The 13,705-nt window shown below is 44.5% G+C and overlaps 1 protein-coding gene across 2 annotated transcripts in view; it reads left to right on the top strand.

Moving 5' to 3' along the window:
- LOC139552174 (synaptic vesicle glycoprotein 2C-like) overlaps window positions 1-5,996 on the top strand; it is an 88,539-nt gene extending 82,543 nt beyond the window's left edge. For both annotated transcript variants that reach the window (XM_071363623.1, XM_071363622.1), the window contains exons 9-13: window positions 363-527; window positions 1,724-1,857; window positions 4,781-4,984; window positions 5,212-5,371; window positions 5,550-5,996. In XM_071363623.1, the coding sequence (XP_071219724.1) occupies window positions 363-527; window positions 1,724-1,857; window positions 4,781-4,984; window positions 5,212-5,371; window positions 5,550-5,733 (847 nt within the window). In that variant the 3' untranslated portion in view covers window positions 5,734-5,996. The remainder of the gene's footprint in view (window positions 1-362; window positions 528-1,723; window positions 1,858-4,780; window positions 4,985-5,211; window positions 5,372-5,549) is intronic.
- Window positions 5,997-13,705: the final 7,709 nt, after the last annotated feature.

Below are 13,705 nucleotides of genomic sequence, written 5' to 3'. Positions count from 1 at the left end.
TTTATTGTCCCCAGCACAAGGTGCTCCTGTGTAATGATCATGCTGTTTAATCAGCTTCTTGATAAGACACAACTGTCAGGTGGATGGATTATCTTGGCAAAGGAGAAATGCTCACTAACAGGGATGTAAACAAATTTGTGCACAAAATTTGACAGAAATAAGCTTTTTGTGCATATGGAAAATGTATGGAATTTTTCTAATTCACTTCATGAAACATGCGACCAACACTTTACATGTTGCATTTATATCTTTGTTCAGTATAGCTAAAGGAACCACTTAGCATCAATAATACATTGCACTACTTTTCAAATGAACAACGTTGAAACAAAACAAGCTACGATGATGTAATTTCCTGTGTGCAGGTACTACGGCCTATCAGTGTGGTTCCCTGATGTCATCCATCACCTTCAGTCTGATGAGTACGCCTCCAGAGTGAAGACTCACAACAACGAACGTATAGAAGACTTCACCTTTAACTTCACCCTGGAGAACCAGATACACACCAACGGAGTGTTCGTCAACGACAGGTATTGTAACCAACAGACTCTCTTAAAGAGACTGTCTTTAATGTGTTCAACAGACTCTGTCAGAACCCCCAGTTTCTCCAATGATAATATATTTAAAGTAGCCTGTCTCATTCCATGTTTGCAGTGTGATCCGTCATTCCCGCAAACAACACACCGTTCCTTTATCTACACCGCCTCCAGGAAATTAAAAAACATCATCTCTCTCCCTCGCCTCCTCCCTACCATTCCTTCTCTGTCTCTCTCTTTCTCCCTCCCTCTGTCTTTCTCTTTTTCTCACTCCCTCTTCTCCTCGCACTCCTTCTTCGCCTTTCTTCCTCTCTCTCTCTCTCTCTCTTTATGGCAAGGTTATTATTGCCTCTTTCAGAGGCCAGAGGAGACACCACAATGTATATTTGTATTATGCTTCTCCTCTGTACCTCATCTATGAATACAACATGACACAACACACATATATTAGATTAGATGAGAGGCAGTATCGTAATACAGTAGCGTGGATAAGAGACAGGCATGCTGGGATACACACAATATCACAGGACCACGTTGACGTACTACACCGCTTACATTAGAAACCATGGTTACCTCAGAACTGAAAACAATCTATTCGAGCTGTAATACGTGAGAGATTAACTTTGTTCATCTCAACACCGCGTGTGTGTGTGTTCGTGTGCGTGTGCGTGTGTGTGTGTTCGTGTACGTGTGTGTGTTCGTGTACGTGTGTGTGTGTGTTCGTGTACGTGTGTGCGTGTGTGTGTTCGTGTACGTGTGTGTGTGTTCGTGTACGTGTGTGTGTGCACTTATGCTGTGTTTTGTTTGTGCATCAACAATACTGGCCAGTGGACCTGCGTTGCGTCTCTGTTTTGTAAAGTCTTTAATCAGTCTTTAATCAGTCCAGTCCAGCCGTCCAGTTCAACACGTCTCCTTATCTCGCGGATAGAAAGGGCTGAGTCAGCGTATAGGCCAGGATTTGCTCCTAGTTAGTGGTCTCACACCGCTGGCTGCTGGAGAGGATATCATACATCGTTTATTTGCCTGATTACAATCTCAGCTCCTCGGCTTTGTGTGTGTCGACCATAAATAAGTGTTGGTGTAATGGAGTTTTTTATTTATTTCTGCATTCTTCTTTTTTCTTCTTGTTTTCTTATTTTCTTCTCCTCTCCTCCTCTCCTTCTGTCCTAATCGCATATCCGGCTCGCTAGGTTCATCAGCATGAAGTTGAAGTCCGTCACCTTCGTAGACTCCACGTTTCAGAACTGTTACTTTGATGACGTGTCAACAGTAGGCTCATTATTCAAGAACTGCAGCTTCGTAGAGGCCTTCTTTTATAACACAGGTGAGAGTCGACACACACACACTTGGATATTTACTTGAAATGTAACTCACGTCTCTTCCTCACAGCAACCATGTTACAGATGAGGTGTCCCCCTGCCTAGCCTCTCCTAAAACCCTATTATGCTTCGGACATAACTCTCTTCCTCTCCTCTCTCTATATTTCTCTGCTCTCTCTCTCTGCTCCCCCTCTCTCTATTCTCTCTTTCTTTCTGCTCTCACTCTCTCTGTCTCTGCTCTCTTGCTCTCTCTGCTCTCTCTCTCTTTGTGTCTCTCTCTCTCTCTCTCTCTCTCTTTGTGTCTCTCTCTCTGTCTCTGCCTCTCACTCTCTCTGTCTCTGCTCTCTTGCTCTATCTGCTCTCTCTCTCTTTGTGTCTCTCTCTCTCTCTGCCTCTATCTCTCTTTGTGTTCTCTTGCTCTCTCTGCTCTCTCTCTCTCTCTCTGCTCTCTCTCTATCTCTATCTCTTTCTGCCTCTCTATCTCTCTCTCTCTCTCTCTCTCTCTCTCTTTCTGCCTCTCTCTCTCTCTCTCTCTCTCTCTCTCTCTCTCTCTCTCTCTCTCTCTCTCTCTCTCTCTCTCTCTCTCTCTCTCTCTCTCTCTCTCTCTCTCTTTCTCTCTCTCTCTCTCTCTCTCTCAGACACCTCATTCTCTGTATTGTGCCAGAGACAGGTTGTAGAGGAGAGTGAAGAGTGGGTTCAGGCAGTTATAGCTTTTCCTTTGAATTTTCCCCTGCTGAGATTGCCTCTTTGCTTCCTGTTCATTGTGCTTGACAAAGAAACCGAGCCGTGTGCACCACCTATGCACCACCGCGTGTAACGATCATTGCAATGATCGTTACACACACATAGGCTCCTGCAGCATTAAGTTCAATTCCATTTGATAGACAGAGGGTCACCAAATTAAACATTCTGCTCTAAAGTTAAGGCAAGGAAAGATATCCTTTCTAAATTGGCTTCACACAGACCAATTCACGTTGTAATGGTTAACGCTCCCAGATCTTGGTTAACGCTATCTTATAATACTGATTATGACATACAGTAACAGTCAAAAGTTTGGACACAGCTACTCATTCAAGGGTTTTTCTTTATTTGTACTATATCCTACATTGTAGAATAATAGTGAAGACATCAAAACTATGGAATAACACATATGGAATCATGTAGTAACCAAAAAAAGAGTTCAACATATCAAAATATATTTTCGATTTTAGATTCTTCAAAGTAGCCACCCTTTGCCTTGATGACAGCTTTGCACACTCTTGGCGTTCTCTCCACCAGCTTCATCTGTTATTCCATAGTTTTGATGTATTCACTATTATTCTACAGAGTAGAACATTGTAAAAATAAAGAAAAACCCTTGAATGAGTAGGTGTGTCCAAACCTTTGACTGGTACTGTATGTTATATCATCGTTATGACTGTTACGTAGCTCTTATGAAGTAAGATTCAGGTAGAGTGCAATTTAATTATAAGAGGACCTGACTAATGGTTGAACCAGACAACACCTCCAGGACACCAAGTGTTTCCGAGGGAGTAGTGAATTTGGGGGACTGTAAACAGCCACGGTGCAGTTCAGCTGACACAGGTTTAGAAACGGTTCCCCCTCAGCCTTTAGGAAACAGCTGAACATGAAAACAATTTGGGCGTGTCAGCTTGGAGCAAAAGCCACATGGGAAATGTAGTCTTACTGCCTCTAGCAGTGACACTCCTCCTGGGAGCAGAGACCAAAGAGAGAGGAATGGGGGAGGGTGTGGTAATGGAGGGAGCGGGGAGAGAGGAAAAAGGGAGTGAGAGATGAAGAGAGAGAGGTAAAGAGAGAGAAAAAGGGAGTGAGAGATGAAGAGAGAGAGGTAAAGAGAGAGGAATGGGGGAGGGAGAGATGAAGAGAGAGAGGTAAAGAGAGAGAAAAGTGGAGTGAGAGATGAAGAGAGAGAGGTAAAGAGAGAGAAAAAGGGAGTGAGAGATGAAGAGAGAGAGGTAAAGAGAGAGAAAAGGGGAGTGAGAGATGAAGAGAGAGAGGTAAAGAGAGAGAAAAGGGGAGTGAGAGATGTAAAGAGAGAGGAATGGGGGAGGGAGAGATGAAAAGAGAGAGGTAAAGAGAGAGAAAAGGGGAGTGAGAGATGTAAAGAGAGAGGAATGGGGGAGGGAGAGATGAAGAGAGAGAGGTAAAGAGAGAGAAAAGGGGAGTGAGAGATGTAAAGAGAGAGGAATGGGGGAGGGAGAGATGAAGAGAGAGAGGTAAAGAGAGAGAAAAGGGGAGTGAGAGATGAAGAGAGAGAGGTAAAGAGAGGGCAGTGATTGCTGCCTTTGTCTCCTTTATGTGTATTAATAGTTTTTCGATCAGAGGGGAGTTACGTAGTTATCCCTAAAAGGCCTGGGATGTTTTTGCTGATGGACCATGTTTTTGACCCCCCTCCCACCCCCTGTTCACCCTTCCCTTCATCAAGAGAAGTTACTGAGGCAAAGAGGCAGGGTGGTACCATTTGTGAATGATAGTGGGCAAACATGAGTTAATAAAAGAGTTATAGGCCTACTGACTTTCCCTATGAAAAGGGGATACCTAGTCAGTTGTACAACTGAATGCATTCAACTGAAATGTGTCTTCAACATTTGACTCAACCCGTTTGAATCAGTGAGGTGCGGGGGGGCTGCCTTAATCGACATCCACGTCTTCAGCATCCGGGGAACAGTGGGTTAACTGCCTTGCTCAGGGGCAGAACGTCAGATCTTTACCTTGTCAGCTCGGGGATTCGATCCAGCAACCGTTCAGTTACTGGACCAATGCTCCTACCCGCTAGGCTACCTGCCGCGGGTTCAACCACAGCGGGTTCAACCACAGCAACAAAATCCACCTGCCAGACAAAAAGCACAGAAAGGAGTCAAATTAGTACTCTTCATTCTCTGTTCGTCTCCATGTCTTTCTCTCCAGATATTGACGATTCTAAGCTGGTAGGGTCGAGGGTGATCAACAGTTCATTTCATCACAACAAAACGGGCTGTCAGATGACTTTCGACGACGACTACAGCGCCTACTGGGTCTACTTTGTCAACTTCCTGGGGACACTTGCCGTGTTGCCCGGCAACATAGTCTCCGCCCTCCTCATGGACAAGATAGGGCGCCTGAGCATGCTGGGTAGGAGTGTTTCAATTGTACACGTTTTTGAAATTCTACTTCATACAGAGTATGTCTTTGGAATTCAGACAGAGTTTCAATTGCATGACTACCCCACTGGAGTTTGACCTTGCTGTGAAATGAAGAAAAACAATCATCACCAAAAAGAGTATGTATTTGTAATGTGTTATTAAATGACATCTCGTGTTTTTGTGATCTTGTGTGTAATAGCATGTTTTGTCCTTCAGGGGGCTCCATGGTGCTGTCAGGCATCAGTTGTTTCTTCCTGTGGTTTGGTACCAGTGAGTCTATGATGATCTTCATGCTGTGTCTCTATAACGGCCTCAGTATATCAGCCTGGAACTCCCTGGATGTAGTCACTGCTGAGCTTTACCCTACAGACAGGAGGTGGATAGATCACGCACGCACACACACACCACACACACACACACACACACACACACACACACACACACACACACACACACACACACACACACACACACACACACACACACACACACACACACACACACACACACACACAGACACATGTACCCTGACTCTCTCCTCCTCTCCTCTCCAGGGGTACAGGCTTTGGCTTCTGTAATGCCATGTGTAAGCTGGCAGCGGTGCTGGGGAACCTGATCTTCGGCTCTCTGGTTGGCATCACTAAGGCCATCCCCATCCTGCTGGCGTCGACTGTACTGGTGGGAGGAGGACTGGTGGGGCTACGGCTGCCTGACACACGCGGCAATGTCCTGATGTAGAACTACACTACCCAGCAGCCTTCACTCATGTGCCAGTTAGGCTTTTGTTGAACATGCTGTCATAAGGACTACATATCTGGGCTGGTATTCAAGTATGCTATCTGGCCAGCTTCATGCTTAGCCAATTAGCTAAGCTAAACAATAGTACACGCCGTAACAGTACAAAGTCCGTCATAAGCTGACATGTACTGTCTTTGTTTTAAGACAGTGTTATGTAGGCCTTATTACAGCATGTTCAAATAAGGTAATAGAGAAACACCAATGGTTGCAGGCGCCACACAGAACACATGTGTGTAAAAGGCTTTACCACCAATCACTCACAGACTCTGTCTTCAGTTCAGATTTTACTGTAAAATATGGGCCATCATTTGTTTGCTTGTTTATGTATTAATTTGTCTATCAATAATGTAATAATGTTATTTATTGTGTCGCTGCTGTGCTATCTTGTACTTCAAACCAAAATGCCAAGAAGTGCTGTACACTTCAGAGTGGGGCGTGATTTCTCCTTTCAAAGTAGTCAGTTATTCATGATGTATGTTCAAGCCTTTTGCAACCCCAGCTCCAATTGCAAGAAAAACATGGCCATAGTAAAATAGAAATAGTAAGAAATAGCTTTTAGTGTCGTCAAAAGTTACAGGAAATTAAGCAGCTACATTTCTAAAGAAAACTGTGTGTGTGTGTGTGTGTGTGTGTGTGTGTGTGTGTGTGTGTGTGTGTGTGTGTGTGTGTGTGTGTGTGTGTGTGTGTGTGTGTGTGTGTTGTGGGACAGCTTAGGGCTTTGTTCTCTGTTGCTGTGGGTCTCTGTCAAAAGGAATTTATTCAGTAAGAAATCTCTGAGCTGCTAGCGATAGCTCTTCCCTGTTTCTTTGTTTCTTTGTATCTGTTTAACTCTTTCTTTGTCTTTACCTGTATCCCTACATCTCTCTCTCTCTCTCTCTCTCTCTCTCTCTCTCTCTCTCTCTCTCTCTCTCTCTCTCTCTCTCTCTCTCTCTCTCTCTCTCTCTCTCTCTCTCTCTCTCTCTCTCTCTCTCTCTCTCTCTCTCTCTCTCTCTCTCTCTCTCTCTCCCTCTCTCTCTCTCTCTCCATTTATCTTTCTCACGTTGTCTCTCTCTCTCTCCTTACCTTGCTCTCTCTGTTTCTTTCTGTTGTGATTCTCTCTCCATCCCTCTGTCTTTCTCTCTCTCTGCCATGCTGCTTGTCTCATACGGTAGCTTACCCTCTACAAAACTCGATGGCCTTTCTCAAATGTCGTGCCTCGTTCCCTCCAACCTTTCTCTCTTATGAAAGTCTGCTGGAAATCGCTCTAGTATGTAGTTCTTCTCTTCTTCGCTCTAGTGTGTGTGTGCGTGTGTCTGTGTGTGTGTTTGTGTGTCTGCGGGTGTGTGTGATATATGGGCAATCTCCTGTGAGCTAGCTTGTCAGTTTCACCATCTTGGTGTGTGACCTCATTTAAATCCATAAACAGAAAAGTAATATCTGCTTATGCGTGTTTAGGTTATTTGTTGCTGAGTTGGTATAACATTAAACTATGTGTTTAAGCAGAAAGCAGGTGGATTTTAACGGGATGATATATGAAAAAGCCATTGTAACAGCCTGGTCTCATTGACTAGACCTAACATGGTAAACGTAAATCCAGGACACTCAAATTAGTATGATATGTTGATTTGATATGATATGTCACGTTTGGTAGGGTTACATAAGACCGATGGTTACTTAACCCCTAAACTTAACCCTAACACCCAACCCTAACTCCTAGCCTAGCTAATGTTAGCCAGCTAGCTATAATTCGTAACATATCATATGAAATGGGTGACGGTCAATCACAAATGAATACATACCATACGAAACGTAACATAGTGTTTTCAGATTTACGTACAGAATCATACGAAATGCTCTGAGACCAGGTTGATTGTAAACGTAGCCTGAGTTTTATCAAAGGTACATATTGCTGCTACCCTCAGTGCTACGGGTCTGATGTGAATACAAGTTAGGTGATAAGATACGTACTTTAGTCAGCCTAGGTGCCATAGTTTTACTATGTTACAAAATATTGATTCTGTAAGGACAGAATCCGAACTAGAGAAGCGTCAATGAAGGATTCCGGCTTGTCATGTTAAAAGGATATTTCACCCATTTTACTTGTTTACATGGATTACTTTCTAGGTATCCATACGATTATCTAAATGTCTAGTTTGTGGGGAAACTGCAGTAGGATATTGGCATTACTGCAGTGCATGCTTTTGCTTTTGACCAGGAATGGATAGTTTGTGTAGATGTACAATATGTGTGTGCATGTGTGTGTGTGTATGATATCGGGTGTGCGTGTGTGTTTATTCTAATGTATACGTTCAAAAGGTTTTATGATGATTTGACTCACTGAGGTGTCTGATTGGTTTGCTAATGAGTTTCTGTGTCTGTCAGCTCGTCCAACTGCATAATTTGCAGCCATCTATCCCTCCTCACATCACTCTGTGTGAAACAAACTCTAAGGCCTAGATTCAATCAGATCAAGCGTTAACTGGAGACAGCGGACACCAGCATAGTGGATGTTTTGGCAGCATCAAATCTGTGAGCAGCTGCTCTTTTGCGATCATTGTCACAAAGAGTTGGAAGTTCCGAACGAGAAAGTATAGGCTATACAGAAATAATTATGCTCAGAATGAAAAATCATGAAATCAAAATGAGGATTTCTGTCAGCCTAATTGATGTGTAGATTACATCTCAAATTCCTGTGTTCCAACTTGTAAACAAGGCTGCATAGGATTTACGTTAATGCGACTCCTTGCAGCCAATGGCAATGTCCGCTTTAGGTATAATGCCAGGAGCCGCTTGTGGATTTGACAGCTCTAACGCAGTTCCGCCTCCGCCAGAACAACCGCTATGCGGATCTGATTGAATAGAGGCCTAAAACTACACCTCTGTTAAAATAGGAAACTTTGCACGTGTGCTACTAAAGTATTTATGTTGCTGTGCTGTTTTTGTGTCTCTGCTTACAGGGATGTAGTGGTAAAAAATATATAAAGGTGGCTATACGTTGAATGCCGGCCAAGATGACAGGCGTAGAGGATTGAGTAACGTAAGCACTAATGCTAGCCATGCTAGTTGATGTAATAGCCAGGTGTGCTAACAACATAATAAACACTTTTTTAACGTTTGTTTCCGCTCCACTACATCCCTGCCGCTGTTCTTCTGTGGAGGAGCTGCTATGTTAATCTGGGTCAAAGGTGAATGTATCATTCTGGTGAGGTCCTTGTTGTCAGGTTGTTCTGTGGGCAGGTGTCTGTCCCTTCTTCTGAGTTGACTTCTGGGTAGTTGTGACAGGCATGCCAGTGGTGAGATGACTGTACTATACGTAGCTACAGACATGTTATAGACCAGGACTACTCAACTCCAGGCCCTCCAGGTCCATCCACAGTACTGCTAGGTTTCTCTTCTCCCCTTCTCTCTCTCCTTCTTCTCACCGATCATTCAATAATTCAAGTTTATCTGTACTTTTTCCAAAAACATTTGTGCTTTACAGTAACCCAGTCTAGACCCTGAAAGAACAGGCATGTGTTAGATTGGCCAGAGAATCCACTGAATCAGTCCCTGATCAGAGGGGAGGGATGAAAACCAGCAGTGCTGCAGTTACTAGTCCTTTAGGCCCAGGTTGAAATAGCCCTGCTATAGACAATACATAGATAGAGGTGTGTGTTAAACCATTTACTAAATACCTGTTCTTGATGTAATTTATCTTGATGAGGGAACGTTAACATGTGCAATGTCTAAAGTCTAAAGAGGTAGGTTCTACTGGGATCTACATGTATTCAATAAAGGCTTACATTATCTAACAACCATGGGACTTGTATTACAGATTTTACATTGGTGTCATTTGTCAAGATGGACAGAGGGTGGAGCTGTTCATTCAGTATGTGTGTGTGTGTGTGTGTGTGTGTGTGTGTGTGTGTGTGTGTGTGTGTGTTACAACTGTTTTGGCTTAGAGTTATAGGGCTAATGTGCTCTTCTGTTGCGCATGGGATCCAGTTTGACCATAACTGAGTGTTGCTGAGTATCTCACAGTTGTACATAAGCTTCAGCAACATCATAAACTGGTTGTTCATAATCAGTAGGTAAGCGATTTCCAATAACACCCTTCATGTTATCTACAGGCTACTGTGTGTATGTGTGTGTGTGTGTGTTTGTCCTTTATCCGGATCCTTTGAGAACCCTGTTACTACTAAAGTCACTACTACTAATATTACTAAGTAGTATTACTAATACTACTACTGCAGCATTCTAGTTTCAAAGATCAGTGACAACAACAAGAGCACCAACTCCCTTGAGGATCAACTTTGCTCTTTCTGCTACACATTATATAAGCTTTACGAGCATCCTATGGCAATACATTGGACTGAATGTTGCTGAATTGCTCACAGTTGCACATCAACCACAATAGGATCATATGATGATGTAATAGCTAAGTCAATTATTTGTACTGATGACACCCTTCATTCGATCTACACTCCTCTACTTACAGAGTGGGGGGGGGGGGGGGGGGAGAAGTACCTGAGAAGAGAAGTACCTAAGTAAAGGTGAAAGTGGAAATTTCCTGTACAGGCCAAAAGAGTTTTCAGTAAAAATGTTGAATATATACAGTGCATTCGGAAAGTATTTAGACCCCTTGACTTTTTCCACATTTTGTTACGTTACAGCCTTATTCTAAAATGGATTAAATATTTGTTTTCCCTCATCAATCTACACACAATACCCCATAATGACAAAGCCAAATCAGGTTTGAAGGTCCCCAAGAACACAGTGGCCTCCATCACTCTTAGATGGAAGAAATTTGGAATCGCCAATACTCTTCCTAGAGCTGGCCGCCTGGCCAAACTGAGCAATCGGGGGAGAAGGACCTTGGTCAGGGAGGTGGCCAAGAACCCGATGGTCAGTCTGACAGAGCTCCAGAGTTCCTCTGTGGAGATGAGAGAACCTTCCAGAAGGACAACCATCTCTGCAGCACTCCATCAATCAGGCATTTATGGTAGAGTGGCCAGATGGAAGCCACTCCTCAGTAAAAGGCACATGACAGCCCACTTGGAGTTTGCCAAAAGGCACCTAGAGGACTCAAGATTCTCTGGTCTGATGAAACCCAGATTTAACTCTTTGGCCTGAATGGAGGAAACCTGGCACCATCCCTATGGTGATGCATGGTGGTGGCGCAATCATTCGGTGGGGATGTTTTTCAGCGGCAGGGACTGGGAGACTAGTCAGGATTGAGGGAAAGAGAGAAAGAGCAAAGTACCTAGATCCTTGATGAAAACCTGCTCCAGAGTGCTCAGGACCTTAGACTGGGGCGAAGGGTCACCTTCCAACAGGACAATGATCCTAAGCACACAGCCAAGACAACGCAGGAGGGGCTTTGGGTAAAGTCTCTGAATGTCCTAGAGTGGCCCAGCCAGAGCCAGGACTTGAACCCAATCGAAAATCTTTGGAGAGACCTGAAAATAGCTGTACAGCGACACTCCCCATCCAACCTGACCGAGCTTGAGAGGATCTGCAGAGAAGAATAGGAACACCACAAATACAGGTGTGCCAAGCTTGTAGCATCATACCATCATCACCTTTATTTAACCAGGTAGGCTAGTTGAGAACAAGTTCTCATTTACGACTGCGACCTGGCCAAGATAAAGCAAAGCAGTGTGACACAGACAACAACACAGTGTGACACAGACAACAACACAGAGTTACACATGGAATAAACAATAAACAAGCCAATAACACAATAAACAAGTCAATGACACAGTGTGCGAAAGGCATGAGGAGGTAGGCAATAAATAGGCCATGGTAGCGAAGAATTACAATTTAGCAGATTAACACTGGAGTGATAAATGAGCAGATGATGATGTGCAAGTAGAGATACTGGTGTGCAAAAGAGCAGAAAAGTAAATAAAAACAGTATGGGGATGAGGTAGGTAGATTGGGTGGGCTATTTACAGATGGACTATGTACAGCTGCAGCGATCGGTTAGCTGCTACTTGAGGCTGCATTCGCTTCCAAAGATGCATCAACAAAGTACTGAGTAAAAGGTCTGAATACTTATGTTGATGTGATATTTCCGTTTTATATTTTTAATGCATTTGCAAACATTTCTAAAAACCTGTTTTGCTTTGTCATTATGGGATATTGTATGTAGATTAAAAATGAGGGGAAAAAACAACTGAATCTATTTTAGAATAAGACTGTAACGTAACGTGGAAGAAGTGAAGGGGTCTGAAAACGTTCCGCATGCACTGTATGTCTGTACATACTCATGTACGGTATGTTTTTAATGAATAATGGGTCATTATGGATTTAAATAAACCATGTATCATATGAAGTGGAGGACGTGAAGACCATGACAGGTAAGAGGAGATCCGATTATTTCACTTTCCAATCCAGACACAACAGGGAGGACTGCAAAAATAATCTTGTTTGTGTCGTCTGTATTTGAGAGGAAAACATTTACATTACATTTAAGTCATTTAGCAGACGCTCTTATCCAGAGCGACTTACAAATTGGTGCATTCACCTTATGATATCCAGTGGAACAACCACTTTACAATAGTGCATCTAACTCTTTTAAGGGGGGGGGGGGGGGTTAGAAGGATTACTTTATCCTATCCTAGGTATTCCTTAAAGAGGTGGGGTTTCAGGTGTCTCCGGAAGGTGGTGATTGACTCCGCTGACCTGGCGTCGTGAGGGAGTTTGTTCCACCATTGGGGTGCCAGAGCAGCGAACAGTTTTGACTGGGCTGAGCGGGAACTGTACTTCCTCAGAGGTAGGGAGGCGAGCAGGCCAGAGGTGGATGAACGCAGTGCCCTTGTTTGGGTGTAGGGCCTGATCAGAGCCTGAAGGTACGGAGGTGCCGTTCCCCTCACAGCTCCGTAGGCAAGCACCATGGTCTTGTAGCGGATGCGAGCTTCAACTGGAAGCCAGTGGAGAGAGCGGAGGAGCGGGGTGACGTGAGAGAACTTGGGAAGGTTGAACACCAGACGGGCTGCGGCGTTCTGGATGAGTTGTAGGGGTTTAATGGCACAGGCAGGGAGCCCAGCCAACAGCGAGTTGCAGTAATCCAGACGGGAGATGACAAGTGCCTGGATTAGGACCTGCGCCGCTTCCTGTGTGAGGCAGGGTCGTACTCTGCGAATGTTGTAGAGCATGAACCTACAGGAACGGGTCACCGCCTTGATGTTAGTTGAGAACGACATGGTGTTGTCCAGGATCACGCCAAGGTTCTTAGCACTCTGGGAGGAGGACACAATGGAGTTGTCAACCGTGATGGCGAGATCATGGAACGGGCAGTCCTTCCCCGGGAGGAAGAGCAGCTCCGTCTTGCCGAGGTTCAGCTTGAGGTGGTGATCCGTCATCCACACTGATATGTCTGCCAGACATGCAGAGATGCGATTCGCCACCTGGTTATCAGAAGGGGGAAAGGAGAAGATTAATTGTGTGTCGTCTGCATAGCAATGATAGGAGAGACCATGTGAGGATATGACAGAGCCAAGTGACTTGGTGTATAGCGAGAATAGGAGAGGGCCTAGAACAGAGCCCTGGGGGACACCAGTGGTGAGAGCACGTGGTGCGGAGACAGATTCTCCGCACCCGACCTGTCAGGTAGGACGCAATCCAAGCGTGGGCCGCGCCGGAGATGCCCAACTCGGAGAGGGTGGAGAGGAGGATCTGATGGTTCACAGTATCAAAGGCAGCCGATAGGTCTAGAAGGATGAGAGCAGAGGAGAGAGAGTTAGCTTTAGCAGTGCGGAGCGCCTCCGTGACACAGAGAAGAGCAGTCTCAGTTGAATGACTAGTCTTGAAACCTGACTGATTTGGATCAAGAAGGTCATTCTGAGAGAGATAGCAGGAGAGCTGGCCAAGGACGGCACGTTCAAGAGTTTTGGAGAGAAAAGAAAGAAGGGATACTGGTCTGTAGTTGTTGACATCGGAGGGATCGAGT

Source organism: Salvelinus alpinus, chromosome 24 (assembly GCF_045679555.1).
Source record: "Salvelinus alpinus chromosome 24, SLU_Salpinus.1, whole genome shotgun sequence".
NCBI lineage: Eukaryota > Metazoa > Chordata > Actinopteri > Salmoniformes > Salmonidae > Salvelinus > Salvelinus alpinus.
Note: the sequence above shows the minus strand (reverse complement) of the source record. Positions and strands in the feature narration are given on the sequence as shown.